The sequence below is a fragment of the Panthera tigris genome, chromosome B1 (assembly GCF_018350195.1).
Source record: "Panthera tigris isolate Pti1 chromosome B1, P.tigris_Pti1_mat1.1, whole genome shotgun sequence".
Taxonomy (NCBI): domain Eukaryota; kingdom Metazoa; phylum Chordata; class Mammalia; order Carnivora; family Felidae; genus Panthera; species Panthera tigris.
Genome location: NC_056663.1, coordinates 18,622,605 through 18,644,636, shown reverse-complemented (window position 1 = coordinate 18,644,636; position 22,032 = coordinate 18,622,605). Strand labels below are relative to the sequence as shown.

The 22,032-nt window shown below is 40.5% G+C and overlaps 1 protein-coding gene across 6 annotated transcripts in view; it reads left to right on the top strand.

Moving 5' to 3' along the window:
• The window catches only part of TRIML2 (tripartite motif family like 2), a 52,362-nt gene that overhangs the window by 21,488 nt on the left and 8,842 nt on the right, over positions 1–22,032 (top strand). For 3 of the 6 annotated variants that reach the window (XM_042983014.1, XM_042983013.1, XM_007098986.3), the window contains exons 3-7: positions 1,789–1,875; positions 16,228–16,468; positions 16,744–16,839; positions 19,436–19,624; positions 20,966–21,106. In XM_042983014.1, coding sequence (XP_042838948.1) covers positions 1,868–1,875; positions 16,228–16,468; positions 16,744–16,839; positions 19,436–19,624; positions 20,966–21,106 — 675 coding nt within the window. In that variant the 5' untranslated portion in view covers positions 1,789–1,867. Of the gene's footprint in view, positions 1–1,788; positions 1,876–11,412; positions 11,531–15,774; positions 15,891–16,227; positions 16,469–16,743; positions 16,840–19,435; positions 19,625–20,965; positions 21,107–22,032 lie in introns of those variants that run through there. The other 3 variants (XM_042983015.1, XM_042983016.1, XM_042983017.1) reach the window with 3 other exon arrangements.

Sequence of the window (22,032 nt, the reverse complement as noted above, 5' to 3'; positions counted from 1 at the left end):
GGGAGGGACAGAGAGAGAGAGGGAGACACAGAATCGGAAACAGGCTCCAGGCTCTGAGCCATCAGCCCAGAGCCTGACGTGGGGCTCGAACTCACAGACCGTGAGATCATGACCTGGCTGAAGTCGGACGCTTAACCGACTGTGCCACCCAGGCGCCCCTCTAGGATTTAGGTTTTACATAAGCTTCCTTCTAGGTGTACCTTCATGCCTCCTTTAAATCCTGCCAGCCTTAGAGTTGTAGTCCTCAAACTTAGCTGCATATGTGAATCACCTGATGAGTTAGACACCTGAAGTCCATGGCCTTTTCCTAGTGGTTCTGATTGAATTGTTAGTGTCCTAATTGGAATAGAGTATTTGGACTCAGCACCACCTAGAATTTGTTGGAAATGTCAACTCCTGGGCCCAGCCCAGTCCTACTGAATCAGAGTTTTTGGAAGTGAGGCCCAGCAGTCTGTGCATTAACAAGAGCTCCAGGTGATTCTGACGCTTGGATTCTAAAGTTTGGAGGCCACAGATGAAGGCGTCACAATGGTTACAGGTCTCCAGATAATTCTGATATGCAATGAAGTTTGAGAACCACACCGTTAATAAAACTACACTGCAAAGATGGGGTTCCAGGGCAGCTGAAGGCTGACCAATCGGTCATGTTTCCACTCTTCCTCTTATCAAAACCATCTGTCTACCCCCGGGTTAGAAACAAGAGTTCGCAGTATGAACATGGATGGTGAATAGCATCTAAGAGAAGTCTAGAGCAGGGGATTTAAAGCCCCAGACAACTTCTCAATGGAATGAGTTACTAAGAAGATGAAAGAATGTGACCATGAGCTGATTGTGAAGACAGATCTGATCCTGCAAAAGAGTAGGTTGGAATGAGTGATTGTTTTTTCCATTTTAAGCTTTCTCTACCTCATGGAAAAGGACAACAGCTGCCTCTTATCTACCTTGCTGAAGAGCTGAGCTGTTCCATCCCCTTACGCTACTTGAACCACCTGCAATTGAAGGTGGTTACAAGTCTTGCTATGAGGTTCTCTTAAGAAATTGGAAGGAAAGCCCACATTGAACCTGCCTCAAGGTCAAGGATATTTATGAGGTGAGAGATGAGAGATGTAACTTGCAGCTAGAGATGATGGCTGAGATAGCAAAGTCCTCACGACATGAACTTTTAGACTAATAATATGTGATCCTAACCAAGAGAAACTGAAGAGGTTCTATGTGATAGATCAGATGCGCCTTTGTGAGATTTATTTTTCTCTCTTGGGCACATGAGTCTCACAGTGTTTACCATGGAGAAGGCAACAGGAATCTTCAAGGTAGGATCATCTTATCTTTCAAAATTCCAGAGATTCATTCTTTTTAAATATTTTTTTAATATTTTATTCTTTTTGAGAGACAGAGATGGAGCATGAGAGGGGCAGAGAGAGAGGGAGACACAGAATCCAAGGCAGGCTCCAGGCTCTGAGCTGTCAGCACAGAGCCGGATGCAGGGCTCACCCTCACAGGTCGTAAGATCATGACCTGAGCTGAAGTCAGACGCTTATCCAACTGAGCCACCCAGACACCCTAGAGGTTCATCCTTAATCTTAATACTTTGGGTCTTTAATGTGATAAACACTTAAATTCTATTTCTCTCCCTGAGCTGTCAACCATGAAGGTTTGAGATCCCCAAAAGATCCTTTTTGACTAGGAGTAATTTTCACTGTGTAACTCCTATCTAAGTTTGCTATAACTTCTATTTTCATAGTTCTAATAGCAACCTCTAAGAGGAGTGAATTGATATTTTCTTTTCAGAACGAGATCCAAGAAATCCTGAATCTTTTATGCATATCCTTAGAATCTGGTAAGAGAGCAGATCCTTTGCAAGAGAGAAATGAGCAGGTAGGTATACCTAGGGTCTGCAGAATCAGAATGGACACCCAGTCTAGGAGGAGTCTTCAGTGGGTCTAAGGCTGTACTTATATCTTCAGGCTCTAGCTCCACCTTTACCCGAGCATTCAAACAACAGTTTGCTCAAAAGCCAGGACCTGAACTGTACTCACGGCTGGTAAAGTTCTGCCTCAATGGAATGATTACTGAAGATAGGTAAAATTCAAAATTAAACTAGCTATCAGGCATCCTTGGAATTACAAGACGACTAGACATCAACTGTCAGGCTAGAAACCACATGCTCTGTAATGCAAAATTAGAGAGTTGTAACATGAAAGTCACTTTGGTTCCAATAAGACTTGCTAGCACATTGAAGTTTTACTCCAAGTAAAATCAGTTGAAGGCTAAGTACACTAACACAGACAAATGCAGAAAAAGCCATCAATATGATAGATAACCTACCCACTGCCATGATGACAGTTCACCCTACATTCTTCCTGGCTCAGTTCAACCAGGTACTGTCTTACAGATGTTTATTTGGTTCTATGTGCATTTTGTCCTTGCCATCCTACCTCCTCAGCCTCAACCCTTCCCAAGCCTGTCAGATATTTTTACTCCTTAAAAAAGCTGTTAAGATTTTTTTGTGGCTGTTCATCCATGAGTTTTTTCTTTTAAGGATGGTTAATATTTTTATAAACATCTGGTTCAAGTTGTATAGGGATTGAGTGCCCTGCTCCAACACTTATAAAAGTGCTATTAGTGTATGATTTGCAGAGTGATGGGTTGTGTGTTTTTTTAGGAAAACACATCACATAACAAATGCCTGTATATAGAAAATACATCATTCCATCAAGATCAAGCTAGATTTCAATGAAAATGACGCTTAAAGAATCAAGGGAAAAAGTCGTGTAAAAATCTGTCAAGCGATAGGTGTATGTGAAGAGCAGGGAGGTACATCTTCGTCTTCAGGAATAGAAAACTGGAAGGGCTACCAGGGCACTAATGTAGGAAACTTTAGAGTTCTACCAGGGTGTCTGACAAGATCTCAGCAAGTATCTTGGTGTACATATCTGGCTATTTTGCCATTTGAAGCAGGCTGCAAAGGAACTGCAAAAAATAAATAAACCAAAAACATGCATAGAATGGGATTTATCAATCATGGTATGATCTCTGGTTCCTGGGTGGCCCTGACGAAGGCCCCTGGATACCTGCAGCCTCTACACTCATACCCAACTGAAGTTCTTGGCCCAATGTAACTTCACCTAACCAAGAAACTAATTATTTCCTAGTGGGTTTGTACCTTTTTAACCGAAGACTTTAGCATTTTTGTATTGAACATAGGAAATCTACTCAGTGTAGATTAATTGTGCAAGAGAATGTGGCTTGAAGTAGTCTCCATGTAATTCCAATCACAACCTACAGGAGAGTCACTAAATTTGGATCTAAATATATACAAAGAATTGTAATATTTAAGAACTTGAGGTTCACTAGTTTTATTTTTTTATTATTTTTTATTTTATTTATTTTTTTTATTTATTAATTTTGGGGAGAGTGCAAGTGGGGGAGGGTAGAGAGGGAGGGAGACACAGAATTTGAAGCAGACTCCAGGCTCTGCGCTGACAGCACAGAGTCCAACATGGGGCTCGAACTCACAAACAGCTAGATCACAACCTGAGCCGAAGTCGGATGTTTGCTCCACCAACTGAGCCACCCAAGTGCCCCTAGGTTCACTATTCTTAATAAGCTTAACTTCCCACAAGAATTTCATGCTTAGGGAGGTTTTAAGTCAAACCATTGAAGTAGTCAAAGATACTGACTAGATGAAATTGATAACTATAGCCTGTTTCCATGAAATAGAAACTCTACAAGTGGGACCAAACATAAGGCTCTTTGTGTGGTAAAGTTTGCTAGAATTATATAACAAGACTAAACTAAAAAGTAGAACTTCTTGAGTTTGGAGATTTTGTATTTATAAAACCAAATACCCTAAGTGCCCTTGAGGCACAATCTACCCCCAACTTGTGTTATATATGAAGGCCTTGTGGAGCCATAGACAACACCATGTGAAAGACTAATAAAAGGTTTTGAAAGATTGAGACCAAGCACATCTAGATGATAGGGGGAAAGAGAAACACAAAGAATGTGTTTGTTCTCTACTTGATAATAGCTTTCCCTTCAAACACCGATCACTTTAAAGAAGAATTCAAACATTTGTTTAACTGTTTGCCCAACAACCAGTGCCTTGAAAATGAGTCCAAGAGATGAATGACAGATTCCTTAGGGGGTACAGGGCATCCTGGCTTTCCCTGCATCTCCCCTACTTCCTACCTTCACAGCTTCAGCTTCCTTGGGGAACGATTTCCTGACCTCCTTGGATAACCAAGTTCCTCATCTCTTAGTCCTTTGTACCTCTCCTTCATGTTGCAGCTTATTTTTTAAATTGTCTCTTGCATTAGACTCTACTCTCCTTATGTCATTTTTTTTTTTCAAACTCTTGTTCCTGACACACTGGAAGAAAGAGTTTGATGAAAATGTTTCATAAGCTGTGAGTCCCAAATTAACTTTTCCATGGAGAAGGTACTCAGTCATTATTTTTTAATTGTGGTCATGATTCAGTAAACTGATAGATAGCAACCTGCAGGCTAGAAAACTAACCCATGACCATGAGAAATGTTTGTTTTCTTAAACCATTGCAGTGTAACAGCTCCATGTGTCTGGAAGCAGATAATTTAATAGTTGGATTTAAGAAAAATGGGTGGATGAGAAGTTCAACTTTTATCTGTATGTTATAATTCCTTGTAAGGCTCCCTTTGAAGGATTTCACTTCTTTTTTTATATACTTTAAAAAAATTTTTTAATGTTTATTTATATTAGACAGAGAGAGAGAGCATGCACGCGTGTGCACACAAGCAGGGGAGGGGCAGAAAGAGAGGGAGACACAGAATCTGAAGCAGGCTCCAGGCTCCAAGCTGTCAGCACAGAGCCTGATGCAGGGGGCTCAAACTCACAAGCAGTGAGATCATGGCCTGAGCTGAAGTCAGATGCTCAACCGACTGAGCCACCCGGGCACCCTGAAGTATTTCACTTCTTAAAGTAGAAAATCATTGCTAAGAATATGTACTTGTTACTAATCATAAGATTGAGACATGCCACTAACTTCAACCAGCATGGAAGTTAGAACCTCAAGTTCTTAAATATTACAATTCTTTGTATATATTTAGATCTCTACTTAGGATCCAAATTTAGTGACTCTACTGTAGGTTGTGATTGGAATTTCACAGTTAACTGCTAACAGTCTAACAAAACCTTGTTAAAGCAGAATTCTTGATGTGTCTTCCATATCCAACTTAAGATGTAGAAATTGCCTGAAAAGTTCATTTCTAACCCTATTTCTCCTCCCAGGCACCAAGTAGCAGTGCACTGGTGTCCATATTAGTCTTACACTGCTGTGTAGCAAATTGCCCCAAATTTAGCAGCTTGAAAACACCTATTTATGGGCTTAATATTCTGTAGGTCAGAAATCTAGCATGTCATGTCCAGGTTCTCTGCTCAGAATCTCATGAGGCTGGAATTAAGGTGTAGGCAGGGATGTGCTCTCACCTGAAGTTTGAGATCTTCTTCCAAATGCATTTAGATTGTGGGCAGAATTCGGTTAATTTTTTGTTGTATGACTGAGGTCCCCATTTTCTTATCAAGTGAAGGATGGCTCTCAGTTCCTAGAAGCCATTCCTAGATCCATGCCATATATGCCCTATCCATCTCCTAAGCCACCCATCCCTCATGTAGAATCTTTCTCCCCACAAAGAGCCCATCCCTGTTTAAGGGCTCTCTTGATTAACTCAGGCCCATTTAGGGTAAACTTCTAAGGTCTGCTGATTTGGGACCTCAATTATATGTGCAAAATCCCTTCACATCAGCATCCAGATTAGTGTTTGAAAAACTAGGAGAATGTATGGGGGGGGGGGTAGGATTTTAGGAGCCTTTTCAGAGTTCTGCCTACCACACCATCCATTCTATATCTTATTTCAAGCAAGACTTAGTGAGGGAGTCTAATGAGGGAAGGTACTTAGGAAAAATAACTTCCTGGCATTGCCTAAACATCTTTGTAACTCCATCTTTGTTCACAGACACCATTTTAAGATTATTAACTTCCCAAGTTGACTTTCAGTCTTGACTTTACCACAAAGATAGTTAGAATGGGTAAGGATTTTCAGGTGAGGTCCAACAATGGTAAAATTGAGCTATCTTAACAAGAACGTAGGCCTGGATTCTCTGTAGTTCTGTCATTTTCCTACTTCTCCAGGTTTGAACCAATTAATAAAGACCAAGGCTTATCCAAATAGGACTAAGATCAAATGGAACTATTCCTGACACATAGAGCCTAGATATAAATAGTGGTGTTTTTACTGCCCTCTCTTTCTAGGTACTGGCAGTTTTGAGAGAATTGTTTGGATTTTCAGCTTACCAATATATTACAGTCCTTTTTTGTTCTTAAATCCAAGTATTTTCTTTTTCTTAATGTTTATTTATTTATGAGAGAGAGAGACAGAAAGACAGAGAGAGAGGGAGACAGAGAATCGCAAGCAGTCTCCACATTGTCAGCACAGAGCCTGACGCAGGGCTCAATCTCATGAACCATGAGATCATGACCTGAGCCAAAATCAATAGTCAGATGCCTAACTGACTGGGCCATTCAGGTCCCCCAAGCCAAGTAGTTTAGAACGCACAGATAATCTGCATTCTTTACCACTTTTTCTTGCTGTTATGCCCAGAATTCGTGATCCCCAAAGACCACCAGGGAGCCAAGTCCGATGCAAAAGCAAAGAGCCTTTATTCGAGATAGCTGGAGCTCAATCCCCTACCTGCACCGATGCAGAGGTGAGATGCTGGAGAGAGAGAGAGAGCGAGTTTCAAAAGCACAAAGGTTTTATAGGGATCTAGGGGCAGTTGGTGGGGTAAAGGTCGTGGCCTTAGCCGATTGGCTGGTGAAGGGTCAGAGTCCTGTTGTGCAGGTTGCCGGGGGTGGTTTGAATGGGAAGTTTGAACGGGAATTTCTTTCTGCGGTTTTCCCGGAAAGGGGGCCATGTCGGGGACATAGTCACTCAAGATGGAGGACACAGAACAAAATGGAGTCGGCCAGTCTAGGTTCGCTCTTTCATTGCCTAAGCTCCTTCCTAGCTTCTGTCCCTAGCGAGGACACATACTAATGTTATACCCCTGGACCTGACTGTAGGATACAGTCTTTCAAAGCAGAAGAAAATAATTCTTCATCTGGGTCTCTGAAATGCTGGGCATAAAAGACAGATTTCATTCCCAGTTCATGTATAATTTCTTGTAGTTATTCCACAGAGGTCTTTCCTTCCTAGCTTCAACTCCCATCCCCCAGCACTTCCCCAAAAAGAAGACAAAAACAAAAACAAGCAGGATGATCACTGTAAATCCCATATCAAGCCCTTTATGTTGGGCCTTCCAGACCTTAACTTTGGGACAATCAATGTATTGGAGTTAGCTTCAGCCATGAGTAACAGTAAAAAAACAAAATAATGGCAGGTTAAATAAGGTAGAACTTCTTTTACTCATTTAACATCTGGAAGGCACAACGGGTTCAGGGACCTAGACTCCTATTTTTTGTTTCTCTGACATGTATAGCTTTTGTCCTATAGAATATCTGACTCAAGACAGCTGCTGGAGCTGATTACGTTCACATAGCTCTGGGCACGGCTATTTATAAAGTTGCCTTTTTCTCAAAGCCAATAGTTTGGGCAATCCTTTATAGCAGTTGATGACAGTCTTTTTTTTTTTCTTTTTTAACGTTTTATTTATTTTTGAGACAGGGAGAGACAGAGCATGAACAGGGGAGGGTCAGAGAGAGGGAGACACAGAATCCGAAACAGGCTCCGGGCTCTGAGCTGTCAGCACAGAGCCCGACGCGGGGCTCCAACTCACAGACCGCGAGATCATGACCTGAGCTGAAGTCAGCCGCTTAACCGACTGAGCCACCCAGGCACCCCGATGCCAGTCTTTTAACAAGTATACTTCCTGGCCCTGAAAGATGTCTTAGGTATGACTTTAATGTATAGAACAGGCTTTTTGAGTCCCCATTCCATGTGAAGGCTCAAAGATGCATATCTTCTAGTGATAGTGAGCAAGTAGGTCTTAATATCTTGATGATGGAGATGTTATTGAAAAAATATTTCCTTCCTGAGTAGGGACATGATAGAGACAAGAGGTCTTCAAGTTCTAGAATAAGCATCTCAGTAATAAAAAATTAATAAAATTAACAAATTAAATAAAAGTTAAAAATTAATATAATTACGTTTCTAAAGGCTGAATATGTGTGCCTCGATATAAATTAGTTACCAATCTAATGTGTATTGAAAGAAATTAAAGGGGCATAAAAATGCTCTTTCTCATTTCCCTGTAACCACTCTATCTCCTCTACCACTACCAGTTGCACACTCCCTTCTTCAGGAAGGCGATGCCTTGACTCTGCCCATGGAGCACAACTGTGGATGCGCGGAAGAAGGAAAGGATACTCCTACAGAGAGAAATTTCTTGTTACCACCTTGTTCTTGCATTTCATACAGCCTCTCATATGCTCACGTGTACACAAAAGATGGTTATAATGATTCTTATTTTGCAGATGATGTTCAGTATTCAGGGGCTTGCTGAAGGCCATGGCAGTTAAATGGCAGAGCTGGAATCAAAATCCACTTTAGTCTAACTTCATCAGTTAGATATGACAGTCTTCTTAATGTGTGGCCTCTGGCAAAAATCTGACTTCCATTTGCTCAGAATCTTAACTGACCCCAACTGTAGCCAGCCCATTTGTTTTGTTGAAGATACTCTATTGTCAAAACAGAGAGGGCTTGCTTGTCCTGTGTTGGACTAGGTGAGGTAAAGGTGACCTCTTAATCTTATCTAGGAGGATTATCTTCCTTTCCAAGAGTAAAAAACTGATGGGTTGGGTTTAGATCACCATTGATCTACAACAGAAAGGCAGCTGTACTACCACAGGAGTCTGCCATGAATGTTTATTCCTACACTTGATCTTAGCCAAAAGGCCGAGAAGCGATTGTTTATTCCTAAATAATAAAGAAACAGTTGAGCATAGACTTCTGAACCTCTTGGGAGTTGTGGGGAGCAGGCCAATGAAAGTTAAGCCCCTGCTTCTGATAGAACAGCCTTGGAAGAGAAGCCGGAGAGTAGCTCGTCCTTCCTGAAGAATAACAAGGTGGCTGATCTTAAGCCACATCCCCGCTCCTTTCTGAAATGGGGCAAAGTGGGTCTACTGTAGCAGAAATGAGCCCAGGAGTAACAAATAACATCCTGATTGGCACCAGGCATCTTCACCCTCCCCAGAAGCTGAGACTGTGATACTTGGGGCCTGAGGTGACGGGACCAGTGGCTAACGCATGTGATAGGACCGCTCATGAAATGAGCTGTGAGGACCATGACTTGATCATTTTGTTCTCTAACAATGGAGAGACAGAGAGTAAAAAAAAAATTTCTTCAGGAACTTTTTTCTTTTAATGTTTTTATTTTGTTTTTGAGAGAGAGATGGAGTGCAAGTTGGGGAGGGGCAGAGAGAGAAGGAGACACAGAATCTGAAGCAAGCTGCAGGCTCTGAGATGTCAGCACAGAGCTCCATGCGGGGCTCGAACCCATGACCTGTGAGATCATGACCTGAGCCAAAGTGGGACACTTAACTGAGCCACACAGGCAATCCCAGGAACCTTTTATTTTTTAATCAAGAGCATTCCTACGTAAAAATTTAACACTTTAAAATGATCTGTGCTCTCTATAATGTTGTTACTGCAGGCCTATAGAAGAATCTTGTGGTAAATTGTAATGCAAACTTGAGGCATTTTCTCTTTTAAACTGGCAAGGTACTTGATTAATGCTTAATAGAGGTAATGAAGTATCATGAAATTTGCCATCAGACAGGCTGTGACTCAAACCCTAGATCTGTAATTTCTGTTACTGCTTTGGGTCAATTACTTAACCTCTAAATCATCAGCTTTATCAGCTGTAAAATGTATTCTGATACCACCTGCCTCACAGGACTGTGGGATATATAAACTTTCCTTAGCACACTATAAAAAATTCTTTAGCACACTATATAACACAATGACTAGTATTATCTTAAGTTAAAATGTGTAATCTTCTAGGATTAATAATTTACTAATTACTTAAAACCTAAAGTAGGTTTTAAGAGACTACAAGACATGAGAATTTTGCTTGATGTTTTACCTTTCGAGACAAAGATTGTGAAGGTTTCCTGTAAGAATAAAATCTTATGAATTATGAAGCTTGGGATGATGAGAATAAATGACAGAGTAATTGATAAAATCTTCACAGAAGTTGGCTGCATCAAAGCTTAGAAAGGAGGAGGGGGCAAGAAAAACATTGAATAGAGAAGGAGATTGTTCCGGTTGAGAAGGGGAGGGGCACACAAAAATGAGTGGGGTCTACCTGGGGAATGTGGATTTAGAAGAGGGAGTGGATGGGAGTGTTGAGATAAGGAAAAAGATGTACTTAAAATTCCAAAGGGTGGAACCAGGTTTTGGAAAATCTGATAGCAAGTAGTAGAATTTCTCATTGTCCTGTCAGCATTTTAAAAAATAAATAAATCGGGGCGCCTGGGTGGCTCAGTCGGTTAAGCGTCCGACTTCAGCTCAGGTCACGATCTCGCGGTCCGTGAGTTCGAGACCCGCGTGGGGCTCTGGGCTGATGGCTCAGAGCCTGGAGCCTGCTTCCGATTCTGTGTCTCCCTCTCTCTCTGCCCCTCCCCCGTTCATGCTGTGTCTCTCTCTGTCTCAAAAATAAATAAACGTTAAAAAAAAAAATTAAAAATAAATAAATAAATAAATAAATCACTCTAGTATGGTTAGCAGGGAATTGACTGGTGCAGTGAACATCTTCCAGAGGTGGAACTGTAAAACTTGCGAAGTCGTGCAGACTTCCTCTCCACTGAGACCAACTATGAACTATTGGATTGTCCCCTGACTTCCCACCTGTGACACGTTCCTCAAGCTGTCATTTCTACTCTTGACTTTTCTATCCACAACTAATGCCATGATCACCTTCTTTAGTAAATATCCTGAAAACTAACAACGAACTCTGGTATTATTCTTTAGTGAAAATACTTAATGATTTAAGATGAAATGGCATGGCTAAGGCATAAACACAATGAGATTCTAGGGTAATGGCTTCTAGGAGGATTTCTTCCTGTGGAAAGTATCTATATCTATATACCTATATCACTAATTAAAAAAATAATAATAATAAGAGGCTACTAATGTAGTATCACCATTTCAGACCTTGGAGACAGAACAAAATACTGACCCACCCAAAGAGATTAAACCTCCTGACCAAGGTCACTGGCACATTAAAATATGAATTACGACTCCACCCAGATCTATCAAATCAGACTGGGGGTGGAGCCCAGAAATCTGGTTTAAAAAACTCCTATGATTCTAATGCTCACTGAAGTTTGATAACCACTATCCTAGATTTATTATATGGATAGAATTTGAAACTTCACAGGTTTCCTACATGATGGTGAGAGGTGAGGTCCTGGGAGCAGCTGAACAGATAAAAGCCCTTCAGTCACCACTATTCTGGCTTTTTCCCTGAAGGGACATACTCAGGATTACAAAGAAAGGTGAGATTTTTTTTTCCTGAAGACCATTTCCTTCCTTATGGTTTTCTTTAAATATCTAGACTAGATCTTAATATTGTGAAAGTTTTAGTGTATATACGAAATGTAACCTTATAAAAGAATAAGAAAGCGAAGGCAGAGGGGGAAAGATGAAATTAGGAAAAATGAGATAAATGTTGGTAACAGTTTAGCACATAGTCAACATTCTAGGAAAACAAAGTATTCTCCAACTTCCCTTTCTCTTTTTCCTGTAAAAATATTTAATCTCTATTCTCTCCGTCTTTCTCCGGTTTCCCTTTAACTTTGTGCTGGTATGATTTTAAACATTTCTTCAAAATATTTATTGAGCATCTAGTAAGTCAGGTGCAGATATAGGGCCTCTAAAGAATTGTAATTTCTTGTGGATGGAGAGTGAACAACAAATATATTTGTTCATGCATAAAATTAGATAACAAAGAAAACGAAAGGATATAAATAGTGGGAGGGTATTTCCAATTGCATAGTTCTAAAAGGGCCTCTCTGAAGTGATATTTGAGCTGAGAACTGAAGGGAAGAAAGAAGGAACTAGAAGTGTAAAAACATGACAGAAAAGCATTGCCGAGTGAGGAAGCAGAAAGGGCACAGATGAATTTATCATAACTGGAATGGACAATGGCTGGGGGAAGATAAAGGTGAGATTATATGTAGGCAGGGAAACCATCTAGAACTTGCTTAGCCATTTGGATTTTAGCCTAAGTGCAAAGGGAAGTTGTCAGAAACCTTGATTAAGGTTTAAAAAAGTATTCTGGTTGAGCTGAGGAGTTGGGGATGGGGGGTGGGGGCAGGGCTGAACACAAAGTAGTTGAGATGATGGCGGTTTAAATTATGCTTCTAAATGAATCAGTTTTAAAGTGAGCTGGGGAAAGGAAGGTATTGTTTGAAATCCTGGATAGTGCTTTAGATATGCTAATGTGGGGTGCTTATTAGGCATTTAATTGCCAATGAGTTGGAAGTGTTCTGTGTAGGTAGAAGATTAAATTGGAGAGAGGTACTTAAATTTTTGGAAATGTGATTATCTAGGGAGTCACTGGAACTAGAATAAGGGACTAGAATTGACCCTCGAAGCACCCCAAAACTTAGAATCTCAAGAGGATGTAAGGTCAAAAAAAGGATGCTGAGAAGCAGACCAGGAAAGTAGAGGGATGTCAGATCTAAGATCTTGATTGTAAAAGGAAACGTTCTGAGAGGAGGGTCATGGTCATCTGTAACTGCTGCTGAGAAGTCAGGTAAGATAAAGCCAGGAGTGGCTGCTGAATTGTAAACTTGTGTTCATTTTGTGACTGATAAGTCTTTTCAGTTGAGTGGTCTAGGATGTCAGGGAAGCAAAACAAGGGAAACCACAAGAAGGTTGAAGAATCTCAAAGTAGAGAGAAGTATTTGCAGTTTGTGTAGTAACAAGGGATCAATCTTTTCAATGTATAAATATCTCTTAAAATTAAGGAAAAAGCCCCCAAAAGCCTGGTTTAAAAAAAGTAAAGGGTGGGGCGCCTGTTTAACTCAGTCGGGTAAGCCTCAGACTTCAGCTCAGGTGATCTCATGTTTGTGGGTTTGATCCCCACATAAGGCTCTATGCTGACAGCTCAGAGCCTGGAGCCTGCTTTGGATTCTGTGTCTCCCTCTGTCTCTGCCCCCACTCATGCTCTGTCTCTCTCTCTCTCTCTCTCTCTCAAAAATAAATAAACACTTAAAAAAATGTTTTTGAGTAAAGGCTTAAACAAATGGTTCATAGAAAAAGAAATGAAAATGGCTTTTTAGCATGTGAAAATAAAATGTAAACTGACAATATATAAAGATACCATTTCTCACCTATCAAGCAAGCAAAAAGTTTGACACCTTTCTCATATGTTGCTTGGAACACAAAACTGTGCAACTTTTGTGGTTGGGATCCCAGCAAAATGTACCAAAATTGTAGGTGTATTTATCAGGAATCCCATTTCTCAGGAATATTCCCTCTAAGACCATGGTTCAGAACTTTCGTCTCAGGACTCCTTTGTACCCAAAGTATTGGTGAAGACCTTAAAACGCTTTTTGTGTGTCATATCTATCTGTAGTCACTGATTTAGAAATTAAAACTGAGTTAAAAAATATATATATATATTAAACTATTAAAAGTAAACATAACATTTTTATGAGGATCCTCTTCTGAACAATTAATTGAAAAAAGTGGCATGGTTTTACAGTTTTGCAAATCTCTTTAATTTCTGGTTTATCAGACAGCTAGTATATCTGCTTCAACGTTCCACCCACTGCAGTGCTATTTTAGTTGAAATATATGAAGAAAATCTGTCCTCATACAAATACATTGTTGGGAAAGGAGAGCACATTCTAATAGCTTTTTTCAGATAATTAGGACTTTTCTTCCTGAATTTACCAATGAATGTTTTCTATTGTATTAAAATCCATTGTTCTGTCTGATACTTTGCATCTACATTTATCCTTGCATAATCTTAACATCAGGCATTGGTCTTTTGGAACACATTAGTTCACTGAGTTTTCAGACTTTCCAAATGTTGACATATTTCACTATACAATACCCAAGTCACATTTGTTAATATCACCACCAATTTTTATCAGAAAAGAAGCTGTCAAAGTCTTGGGAAGCTGTCAAGCTTACAACAGTGGATACAAGTTCTCCAAAGCCAGAATTTTATCATTGACAACTAATACACTCACTTGGTTTTCTTGAAATGACAGGGTCACTCTGTTAGTGTTTGAGAAAATATCTTCCAAAGTGCTACATCTGAATGACCACATTTGTCTCATTTGTTCTTTCAACAAAAATGTGCTGGAAAAAACATGGCTAGTATGGCTTGTAACTCAGTTATAGAAAGTGTTTTTTTCTTGAGACAACGCCTGTATTCCCAAATGCAGCATAAATGCTCTATGCAAAGTTTTCATTTTGTCACCCAAAATATTAATTAAATCCTGTACTTAATAGCTCATTTATTATTTTGTTTCAAGAAAGTAAGGTTATTCTTAAGTAAAAAAAATAAATAAATAAATAACTGGGAGTATGCAAGAGATTGAAAAACACAATAAATGACCATACTTGGTGCTACTTACTTGATGAATGGTAAGATGCCAGAAGTTTTATCTACTATCAGCACAAATGTTAGCACAGTAAAAAAGGCAAATCAAGTCTTGGGAACCACACTTTGAAAACTGCTTTAATATTCATCCTCACAAAATACAAAGTTATCATATATACACAATTAATCAACTGCAGAACTATAAAAGTGTTTTGCATGCCTTAAATTAAAAATAAGAAGGGGGGCGCCTGGGTGGCTCAGTCGGTTGAGCGTCCGACTTCAGCTCAGATCACGATCTCGCGTCCGTGAGTTCGAGCCCGGCGTCGGGCTCTGGGCTGATGGCTCAGAGCCTGGAGCCTGCTTCCGATTCTGTGTCTCCCTCTCTCTCTGACCTTCCCCCATTCATGCTCTGCCTCTCTCTGTCTCAAAAATAAGTAAACATTTAAAAAAAATTAAAAAAAATAAGAAGGAATGAAAAGACAGGAGGTCTAGTTGATGGCAGAGTTTGGGTGACAGTGAGAGCATCATGGCGGGCGGGGAAGCTAGTAAGTACACAAATGGAAGTCTGGGACTTCTGAGGTCTGTCATATTTGTTCCAAGAGTTTGTCGAAAGAGCTAGTTAATAAGATGGAATGGGGACAAATGTAAACAGGATAGAGGAATTTTTTTTTTTTTTTTTTTTTTTTTTTTTTTTTTTTTTTGAGAAATAAATACTTGGTGTTACAGTGTCACCACCGTATGAATGGCTGGAGATGGAGTTAGAAAAGAAGTAAGGCAAGGCAATTCTTCATTGGTGAAAAGCTACCCAAATTCAGTGGGTAATCCTTTTAGGAATAGAATTAAAATGTTCCTCGAGTATCAGTAGAATTGTTGCTCAAAGGTAATCAGAATCGTCTGGAAATGGGGACGGAGGAGATTATAGATCCCTTTCTCTCTTTCCTTAAAAGCAGTTTCCCGTTAGCATTTTTGTTTTTTCTTTTGGGGGTGCCTTTTTATTTTTTTAATCGATATCTTTATTGGCCAGCTCTTAGACGACAGGTGTCTTCGGCTTTGCCCACAAAACTTGAGGTGCCTCACACTTAGGCGCATGCGTACTTAGAAAGCGGGGGGGGGGGTCTCCCTTAAATTTGGCACCCAAGTGCCACTCCCCTTTAAGGAGGCCCGGGAAGCTGGCTGCATTTTCCGGCTTGTGCAAGCCCTGGGAAAGGGAGAGCGTCCTTAAATGCCTGAAGCCGGTCTTTGCCGCACTCTAGTCCCGGATGTTCCTCCAGCGTTTTAATACTCTCTGCCTTCTAGTAAGTGCCTTTTCTTCTTTTTCTTTCTTCTTCAGCTGCTTTTTTTTTTTTTTTTTTTCCCCTAGTGCCTTACAGGGAAGTGGTGTCCTGTGTCCTCGCTTGTAACTAATTTTCAGCCCAGTGCTAAATTTTGAGAAAACTTGGAAGCCCCCTCAATCTCAGGATACGGGTGTGAGTCCCGTGTGTCCTCCCCCGAGCACGTGGCTGCTGGCTGCGGAAGGCCTGCGGGTTCCAGGAGCCGCGGATGCGCTGAGGGGATCTGATGCTTGGCTGAGGGTGGACACCGCGGTTGGCAAGTGTGACTCCCCCAAATCACCGCCACTCTTTTATGGTTCAGTGTGCAGGGAGGTATTCCACGGCAGAAAGTTCACCTAGGGACACCTGCCAGGATGTCCAGGAGGCTCAGCTCCCAGTTACAGCGAAAATTCCCGGAAGATGTCTACTGTGAGAAACACCTGGAACTAGTGCAGTTGTTCTGTGTTGATGACCAAATCCTGCTGTGTGGCCAGTGCTTCCACTCTCAGGAGCACGAGAATCACTTGGTGTGTGGAGTACAAGAGGCTGCTGGCGTTTATAGGGTGAGCCTCCTGCAGATCCCAGAGCACTCTTAACACTGGCCGCCTCCTCTTACTCACTTATTTGGGGGAGGGGAGGCGATATTCTGATCCCGCAAGGTCACTTCCCTTAGGCAGTGTTTATCAGAGAATTCTAGACAGGTACTATATTTAGATCTTAAACTTAAAGGCTAAGAAAACATAGGTGTATTGGCCCTTTTTCAGTTGTCCAAGGTGAAAAATCTAACTATTCTAAAGCGATTACTTTACCTAGAGTTTTGTGATCTATTTCTCTGCAGAAGTTATTCCAGGAGATATTGAACACATTGAAGGAGAAACTTGAAGTAGCTAAAAGCATATTGGCTGATGAGCAAGAAAGAATGGTGATGATTCAGGTCAGTGCTTATCTCGAGTCTTAGGTAATTACCTATAACGTTGGACAGCAAATAACATAAACAAAGTCAAAAGATGAATGACAAACCAGGAAAAATATTTGAAATCCATTGGTAGGAAAAGTGTTAATTTCTTTATGAATAAAGAACTGTCTAACATCAATAAGCAGAAGACTAGAAATTCAATAGAAAAATGATCAAAGAAATGAGATTTTGCAGAAAAGGAAATGCAACTACCTTTTGAATATATAAGAAGATCCTGAACTTTTTTTATGGTAAGAAGAATACAAATTAACTCTTAAATTTGTGAAATGACATTTGTAACCCTTATTGGAAGATACTAATGATTGATAACAGTTTATAACAGCGCCATGGGCGAGTGAGCATCTCATGTAGTGTTGGTGGCCATGTAAATCCTGAAACCATTTATTATTTTTTTTTAAGTTTATTTATTTTTGAAGGAGAGAGACACAGAGTGTGAGTGGGGGAGGGGCAGAGAGAGAGGGAGACAGAATCTGAAGTAGGCTCCAGGCTCTGAGCTGTCAGCACAGAGCCTGATGTGGGGCTCAAACTGACAAACCATGAGATCATGACCTGAGCCAAAGTCGGATGCTTAACCAACTGAGCTACCCAGGTGCCCCCCCCCCTTTTTTTAAATTTTAATCCTAAAACCATTTAAAAGGCAGTTTGAGAATTACTGTCCAGAATGAGGGCTTGCTGTCTGTTATGCCCATGTTTCACTTCTGATTTCAAACCTTCTAACTCAAGCCTTTAACTCTATTCTGTGCCAGATATCCAGATTCTGACTCTTCTCTCTTTCAATTTTAAAGACAATAAATGGCTAGTTGAAGATGATAGAAGAATTGACTGACTCTGCAAGAACTTTTCAACTGATCCCCATTTTTTTCAGCCTTAACCACCATATATTCAAAAATAAAATATTGGGGTCCCACTCTTTGCCAGGGACTATACTAGGTGTTGGAGATTCAGTAGTAGGAGAGGGAAAAAAAATTGCCCTTGTGCAACTGACATTCTCATGGAAGTAAACCAAATAAGTAAAATGAATGTTACATGGTAAATGCTATACATTCAGGGAGGGGTGGGCGGAGGGAAGCATGATGGGATATACTTTGAAATAAAGTGATCAGGACCTTGTTCAGAAAGTGGCATTTGAGAAAACTCAAGCTGTTGAGGGATTGAGTTATACTGTTTTGGGAAGAATCTGGTAGGTTCTTAGTTGGGGCTGGAAAGGCAGTGGAAGCCGATAGGTGATATTAGAAGATAAAGGGGCCAAATCTATAGGGCAGCTGACTTTTTTTTTTTTATGTTTATTTATTTTTGAGGGGGAGAGAGACAGTGCCAACAGGGGAGGGGCAGAGAGAGAGGAAGACACAAAATCTGAAGCAGGCTCCAGACTGGGTTGTCGGCACAGAGCAGGAAGTGGGGCTCAAACTCACAAACCTAACCTTGAGAGATCATGACCTGAGCTAAAGTCCACTTAACCGAATGAGCCACCCAGGCACCCCTAGGGTAGATGACTTTAAATGAAATAGGGAAGGGTGCCTTGGTGGCTGAGTCTGTTAAGCATCTGACTTCATTTCAGCTCAGGTCATGATGTCAAAGTTCTTGGTTTCCAGCCCCACATCAGGATCTGTGCTGGCAGTGCAGAGCCTGCTTGGGATTCTCTCTCTCACTCTCTCTCTCTGCCCTTCCCCTGCTCTCTGTCTTAATCTCTCAAAATAAATAAATAAACTTTAAAAAAAAATTTTAAATGAAATAGGGAAACAAGGAAAGTTTTGAACAGAGGGGTGGCTTGATTGAACTTTCATTCTCACAGAAACACTGACTGCTGAGATCAGACAAGACTGTAGGAGGGTGAGAACAGAGGTGGGATACTTGACAGGGGACTGTTGTAGTTATCAGGGACAGGTGATGGTGAACCAGGGGTTAGTGGTAGAGGTGGTGAGCAGTGGTTCGGTTCTTGATAAGTATTGACTGCGGAGTCTCATGAGATGAAATATCATTAAGCTGGCCACTCCCAGTGCCAGTCGGTAGCTCCGACTTCCAAGTGATACAGGCTTTCACATCCAACTTCTATTCAACATCTCTTTTGGTTGACTGATTGACTAATCAAAACCAGCATATCCAAAAACTGAGCTGCTCATATACTCCCTGCCTCTACAATCTGTCCCTCCCTTGTTTTCCTGTTTTGGCAACTTCCTTCTTCCAGTTGCTTTATCTAACAACTTTGGTGTCACCCTACCATTTCCCTTTCCTGATACTCACTATCCAAAGCATCAGCCAAATCCATTTGCCCCACCTTCCAATTTTCCTCACCTCCCCCTCTTTGTCACTGTGATTGTAGATTCCTCAGTTTTCTAAGTCAGTTAACATGTGTTCATCTGCATTGCATGTTCTAAGATTATGTTGATGTTGGTTGATCTTGAAACTTTCTTTGCCCTCTGTATGTATGCATTTTGTTTCTTCCCCTGTACTTGATATTCCCTTGTCTTTGTATTGGAGTTAGAGATGGAAAGTGACCATGAATATTTATCTCTGCTGTTTAACTTGAAGTCTCTTATCTATATCTGTGATGAAGGGAGAAGAGCAGGATTTTAAAGAGATGATTGAGTCTGAATATAGAATAAGGTTCCGGTTGATGGTTGAAGAGATGAACTTCCGGAGCCTACAAGACTGCGTATTCAACCCAAAGTTGAGGGAAGACCATCTGAATCAAGTGCTGGCTTTTGCCACAGAGCTGAAGGGGCAGTCCCAGGAAACGCTACAGGTGAGAGGTGGAAAACGGCACGCTCACAGTATTTGGGAAATGAGGGAAAGGGGAGCTGAACATTATGCCAATTCTAGAATGAGACATCCAGTGACAGCCACATGTACATTGAAAGAATGTATGTATTCAGCCAGCCGTTCTATTTCCGGTCACTTATCTTACAGATATACTTACATGCATATAAAAAGATACAAGGATAAGGGAATGCTGTAAAATTATTCCAGTATAGAGCCATGGTTTAGAGGTCATGTTTGAAGCCAGACTGGTGAAATTCCTACCTGGCTTCTGCTATTTACTAGTCTCTAAGTGGCTAGTCTAACCTATACATGTTGTTTAACCTGAGACTCAGTTTCCTTAGCTATAAAGTGGAGAAAATACCTGTAGTTTTTATGCTATTGTGAGGATTGAATGTTATAATCTACATAAAGCTCTTTAAATAGTGTTTGTACGTATTATGCAGTGGAGACTATTAGGCATTATTATTAACTGTAATGTTTATGATAGCAAGAGATTAAGTACAACCTATATCCATCAAACCAGGACTCTCAAAATAGATTGTATTATGTACTTAAAATGGAATGCTCTTGGGCAGTTAGAAAAGATAACACAGCCGTATGTGTATGGATAAGAAATGCTCTCCAAGAACATATTATTTATTAATAAAAAACAAGTAGGGGCGCCTGGGTGGCTCAGTAGGTTAAGCGACCAACTTCAGCTCAAGTCATGATCTCACAGTTTGTGGGTTCGAGCCCCCACTTCGGGCTCTGTGCTGACAGCTCAGAGTCTGGAGCCTGCTTCAGATTCTGTCTCCCTCTCTCTTTTTCCCTCCCGTGCTCACTCTCTGTCTCTCTCAAAAATAAACATTAAAATTTTTTTTTTAAAGTAGGGTATAATATGCATCATTTGTGTTAAGAAAAAAAATAACATGAGCATGTGCTCTTATGCCTAGATAGAGCATCTTTGCAAGGATAAAAAATGTCAGTAGCTTGATTCATTCTTTCTTATTAATTGATTATATTTTTAATTTCAAATTTAATTTAATGAAGGTAACAGGAGACTTTCTGGACAAAACTGTACAGCAAAATAACATGATCTGTTTTAGAGTCAGGTTGTCTTCTGTATAAGTGGACTATGTGCATACCTTCCACATCAACACAAATATATTGTGTCAAAGAATCTAGCTTCTATTGAGGTGTCCTTGACACAGAGGAGTTGTCGGGCCATATCTACTTATATGTATTTCTGAGATGGCAGGAAGAAAAGTACATTGAAGAGGTAGTTGAATTAGTGAATAAATGAGATTATCACTTGTAAAATAGTAATAAGGAGATGATTCTGCAGAGACTGAACGATTTGGGGAAAGAGAACATGAATAAACTGAAGGAGAGTGAAGGCCGGCTTTCGGGACACATCTGCAGCCTCCAAAAGATGACTGTAGAGCTGGAGAAGAAGTGTGGGAAATACACCCTAATGGTGCTCCAGGTAAGATTCCAGAAATTATCTTCATTGCAGTATTTGAGAAATGAGAAGTGGACCGTGCTCATTAAGTGTCAATTCTAGAATATTCTATGATTTGCAAACATACATGAAGGCTTTGTAGCTTTTGGCAGTCACCAAAAGCATTATGAATTATCTAAAACCCTGGTACAGGGGAGAGTTACTTCATGGTATGAATTCTCACCTTAAGACTATCAGTAATTTGAATTGAGATATCCCTTATTAGGGTGAATAATTGGTTAGTCGAATAATGACACATCAATACAATAGAATATTCTGCAACCAGAAAAAAAGAATGAAGCAACTCTATAGTGGTAAAAGGTATTTTCAGGGTATTTGATGGGAGTGGAAACATACGGAACTGCTTTTTTGTTTGGTTTTGTGGATACGTATATATGTATAGACATGTTCATTAACATTCACGGACTGACTTTGGCAAAATAAACGCAGAGATTGTAACACAAACATTGAGCAGTAACCTTGGAGAAACAAGGGTGAGGTTTATTTGCATAGTATTGTATATTTTAAATGCATCACCTTTCAACTAGTAAATTATTATCTTTTGAAGACTTTATCCATATCCTGCTGCTGCTGGACTCATATTTGCAATGGGAGTGCTCTTATTTGAAAAACACTTGCTGATAAACTCTTGGGTTCTATTCTAGAGCCCAGTCCCAGACAGTTCTAGTAGGTGTGGCTCAGTCATGCTCAGCTTCTGACCCAGCTTCCCCCACCGTCCCCCGTTTAGCAAGCCCTTGCGCCTGCTCAACTCTTGCCATTGACAGTATAGAAAGCAAGTAGATGGGCAGAGTTTGAAATGATGACTATTCTGGATAAGATGACTGAGGTGAGGAATGGAAAATATGTCCCTTGGGAAAGGTAAATCAAAACCACGGTGAGGGACACCTGGA